Here is a 4,655-nt window from a genome sequence, read left to right on the forward strand (position 1 = left end):
CCTGATGGATCAGGCCAGCGGCCCATCTAGTCCCGTGTCCTATTCTCACAGTGGCCAACCAAATGTCCATGGAAAGCCTGCAAGCAGAACCTGAGCACAACAGCATTATCCTAACTCATGTTCTCCAGCAACTGGAAAGAGGAGGTATGCCATAGTCATTGTGACCAGTAGCCATTGAAAATTTCCCAGTCCACCTACAGTGGTGGTTTTGTCACCCCAGCAGCCACAGCAAATTCATGCTAGTGGGCCCTTCCAAATGGGCTCTGGGGCTTCAGCAGCTGCCTGAATGTGCCCACCCCTACTTGACCTGACCTCTTGTGTTTTCAGCGAAACAGCCTCAAAGTGTCCATGATTCTGCTGCATGGACACAGTCCTGCATGTGGCGGTTTTGTTAGCAAAGACTGTGAACCACTTATGCAGAGGAGGGTTTAAAAAGAATGCATAATAAGGAGCACAACCGCTTAACACCCATTGGTAAGCACTGCTTCCTCCTTGCTCTGTACAGGCAAGATGGTACTGATTGAGGAAAGGATGCCTCTCTTTCTTCGTTTAAAGCATCCAGTGTCCACTATTGCTGGCTTCTATTTCAATATTAAAAATGACCGGTGCTGTACAATGTGATCCCCCGTTCCCAAGTGGTGCCTAACGCTTCGGTAGAACCCTCCCGTCGAGGGGGTCCTGATGAGCATTGCCAGGAAGGATCAGCATTTATAGTAAATCTAAACAGTTATCTAAACGGGGGCAAACTGCTATCTTTAAACGCAATTCGCAGCAGTTGCAGAGACTTGCACCCCGTTACGGCCATCGCACAAAACACATTTCCTCCTACTGACCCCGATCCTGTCCCTCCGGCCAGGCTTCACCTACAGCCTAAAGCAACGCCTGATGCAATCACCTGCGTCCTTTACTCGATAGCTTCCAGGCAGGTTGCATCATCCTGGCTTGAAACAGCGGGCAGCACGGAAGCCAATCAGCGCGCGCCTTCTACCCGTGACCGACAGGTCTCTCTGAGCAATCCAGAATCCGCGTGCAGTCAGCGAGGCGGGACAATTAGCAGCAGCCTCGACCCTGGAAGCGCTGATTGGAGGATGGAGGGCGCGAGCCGTGAGAGTTCGCTGACAGCTGGGTGGGTTTACCGGCAAGCTGGTATTTAAAGGGCTGGAGAGGCACGGTTAACCTTAGATACGGTCGCGCTGCTTGTAGTTTAAATACCGCCGACCAATTCACCCCCTCCGCCGCCCCTCCCCGTGCCAAGCACCTGGCGAGCCAAGATTTCTCCCGCCAACCAGATCCGACCGTGCAGCTTCAAGCTTCTTGACTGCTTTCCAAGCTTCTTCTGCGGGGCCATGAAGCAGGATCCGCTACAAATGCATCCGTGTCCTTCCGGCAGAGGGGAGCATCCCTCTGGGCGGCAGAAAGAGGCGAAAGACGCAGCTGCTGAAGCTGAAGCTGGGTCGCCGAAATCCCCGCTGTGGGTCTTCGGCTACGGCTCGCTGGTGTGGCGACCTGATTTTGAGTTCACCTCCCGCAAAGTGGGCTTCATCCATGGCTACACCCGCCGCTTTTGGCAAGGAGACACTTTCCACCGAGGCAGTGAGAAGATGGTAAGAGGACGGGGCGGCCGGTGCCACTGGGTGAGGGAAGGAAGATAGGGGCGGGGAAGAGAAGGAGCGAGCCTGACAGAAGGGAGCTTCTCTTATCCTGGGTCTCCACTCGGCAAGGATGCCTGTGTGGCCGGCACCGGCTAATGGCTCTGGCTTGGGGTGGGGCTAGGGCACCAAGCTACGTCTGGTGGTAATGTCGAGGGAGCCAGGAAACTGGGCCCGTCTGTGGTCCGAAGGCGAATTGCAGATTCAGCCCTAGCTGCCTGGAGCCTGCTGGGTGCCGCTTAGCCCCTTTCGCCCCTGCCTTGGCATTGCCCACACGTGCCTCCCACGTTTGCCTGCAGTGCTGATGCTGTGTGGGTCTGCTTGGCTGAACTGAGCATCCTTGAGGGTGGCGGGGCTTACCTTATGTTCTCAGAGTTGGTATTTGATACTCAAATCTGATTTCTTTCTCCCTCCCCTCTCCTGTCTAGCCTGGAAGAGTAGTCACCCTCCAAGAAGATTATGAGGTAAGTTATTTATGCCTGCATCCTTATCCAGTTAGTTAACACACCGATAGAGCAAGGCTTAAGGGTGGGGGGAGGTTTGGAAGGAATGGGCATAATACAGAACATTTCTTACCAGGGTCATCTCCACTTTAGGAAGGTGAGGATCACACCATTCCCGCAGCTAGAAGTTTAGCATTTGTTGTTCATATGGCTTAGGGGGGAATGCCAAGATAATCATCAGGTGGTTTGGATGGTGCAGTGCTGTGTATATAGTAAGAATCCATTACCAAGGGCATATCTTCAGGTGATGAGACAAAGCTGAAGCTCTATAATATTAGAGACATCCCACAATAGCTGCTGAAACACCTTTGGTATGTGGTTGAGTCAATAATACCATGACCTTCCTGGAGCCTCTGCAAAAGCTGACTGGATTCATCACCCAATGGGCAGATGGAGTGGAAGGAATGACCAATGGTTTTATAAGGTCTTTGCTGACCGTGAACTTGAGCTTCAGTTTCTCCAGCCCACCTCAGAGCCCCTTACAATGAGATGGGACTTGACAGCAAGCTGTATTGTTGGACTAGCTAGCCAGGAGATGAGCAAATTTGCATTTGTTTCAGTTGATAAGGATTGTGAAGACTGCTCTGTGTGGCATCCCTAGTGTTGCTTTAGTTGCAGAGCTTGGAAAAGTTACTTTTTTGAACTACAACTCCCATCAGCCCAATCCAGTGGCCATGCTAGCTGGGGCTGATGGGAGCTGTAGTTCAAAAAAAGTAACTTTTCCAAGCTCTGTTTAGTTGTGGTCTCTTCATGATACTGCATGTCTTGAGAGTGGCCAGAAATGTCTTTATAGTGTGCAAATCAAGTGTAAGCCTGTGAATAATGGAGAAACATGGCTTACTGGATGCACTTTAGACCAGCTGCATGTTCTACAGATGCCAATCTGCAGCCTTTCTGAGGAAAATGAGGTTACTCCTACATGTTCTTGTGATGTTATTGTATTTTATCCTATGCTGTACACCGCCCTGAGAGCCTTCGGGCTGTGGGCGGTATATAAATTGAACAAAATAAATAAAAATAAATAAAATAAATGTGTGTTCAGAATAGAAGTAGAAGAGCAACAGAATGGTTAGAAAATCTACCTATTCTCTTTTTCTTCCCATAAGTATAGGGATGCTTTCTGCTAATAACTTTCTCCATTTCTGAGCAGAGCTTTTAGGGCCCTTGTCTACCCTAGTTAACAGTCTTAGATAAAAAAAAGGAGCATCATCCATATAATGGATATAAAAATGCAGATGATTCTGTTTCTGCCTCTGTCATAGTAAGTAAACCTTGTAATTTTTTCATTGCAGGGATGCACGTGGGGTGTTGCCTATGAACTCCGTGGCGACCAAATTGCTGCTTCGCTCAAATATTTAAATATGCGGGAAGCTGTGCTTGGAGGCTACGACACCAAGCTGGTGAAGTTCCACCCCCAGGATAAAGAGACTAGTGAGCCTATCCTGGCTCTGGTTTACATTGCAACCCCCCAGAATCCCTCCTATCTTGGTCCAGCATCTGAGGAGGATATTGCAGCTCAAATAATAGTTTCCAGCGGTCGTTCAGGCCACAATATAGAATACCTGCTGCGGCTGGCGGACTTCATGCGTTACTGTTGCCCTCAGGCAGAAGACGAGCACTTGTTTGCAATTGAAGAGGCTTTGATCTCTATCTTGCCCTGCCTATACCATGCTGAGGAGTCTTTGGCAGAAGAATAAACATGACTTTGCCATCCAGAGGGGCTGAAATAGAACTTCTTAACCAAGGGCAGGAGCAAACACAACAGACATGCCTTTTAATGCAACTAAAGTAAGATCAATAAAGCCAATGGCTGAAGTAGCAGTAGACAGAGAGGGGTGGAGGCCCAACAGTTACATGCTTCCTACTTAAAAACGTCATCTGACTGCCAGCAGATGCTTTGTCTTCAGCGGAAATTGGAGAGACCCATTGCCACTCCAGCTACTTCTGTTGATGGGGGATGCAAAGCTGTCTGAAAAAAACTCTCAAATTCTGCAGATCTATAAACAGTAACCTGGGTGCAAGTCCTATTCCATTTGATGGGACCTGCTGCTGAATAAACATGCATAATAAGATTGTGTAACAAACTGATTTTTGGAGGTCCATACTAAGCAGTGTTCTTTTTAATCCTTTTAAAGAGGGAAAGAGCAGACTTAACAATGTTCTTTCCTTACAGTATTTTTGAAGCAACCCACCCACCCCTCCAAAGCAGAGACTTGACTGCAGTGTTGAAACACTCAGAGATTTGCTCTACCTCACAAGCTGGCAAAGCTCCAAGTGTGGCCTGGAGTGTGGTGCAGGAGGCCTCTTTCTCCAGCCTCCATTATAGGGGCTTGACCGTTACTCATATGCCAGGGGTTCAGTGCAATATGTACTTGTCTCGCCTTCTGTAGGCTCAGATGGGGCCAAATTTTCTTTCAACTTGTCTTAAGTAAACAGTTAATGCACTACTTTTTTATGTAACTTGAAGATGTATTTATTGTAATGAATATATATATTTCTTGAA

General features: G+C 48.5%; 1 protein-coding gene across 1 annotated transcript; it reads left to right on the forward strand.

The window, feature by feature from the left end:
- Nucleotides 1-1,165: 1,165 nt before the first annotated feature.
- Nucleotides 1,166-4,655, forward strand: LOC133387013 (glutathione-specific gamma-glutamylcyclotransferase 1-like). Its single transcript, XM_061630899.1, has 3 exons — nucleotides 1,166-1,604; nucleotides 2,078-2,113; nucleotides 3,445-4,655. The coding sequence occupies exons 1-3, from the start codon at nucleotides 1,347-1,349 to the stop codon at nucleotides 3,847-3,849; spliced, it is 699 nt and encodes a 232-aa protein (XP_061486883.1). The 5' UTR covers nucleotides 1,166-1,346; the 3' UTR covers nucleotides 3,850-4,655.

The sequence above is a fragment of the Rhineura floridana genome, chromosome 6 (assembly GCF_030035675.1).
Source record: "Rhineura floridana isolate rRhiFlo1 chromosome 6, rRhiFlo1.hap2, whole genome shotgun sequence".
In the NCBI taxonomy this organism is placed as follows: domain Eukaryota; kingdom Metazoa; phylum Chordata; class Lepidosauria; order Squamata; family Rhineuridae; genus Rhineura; species Rhineura floridana.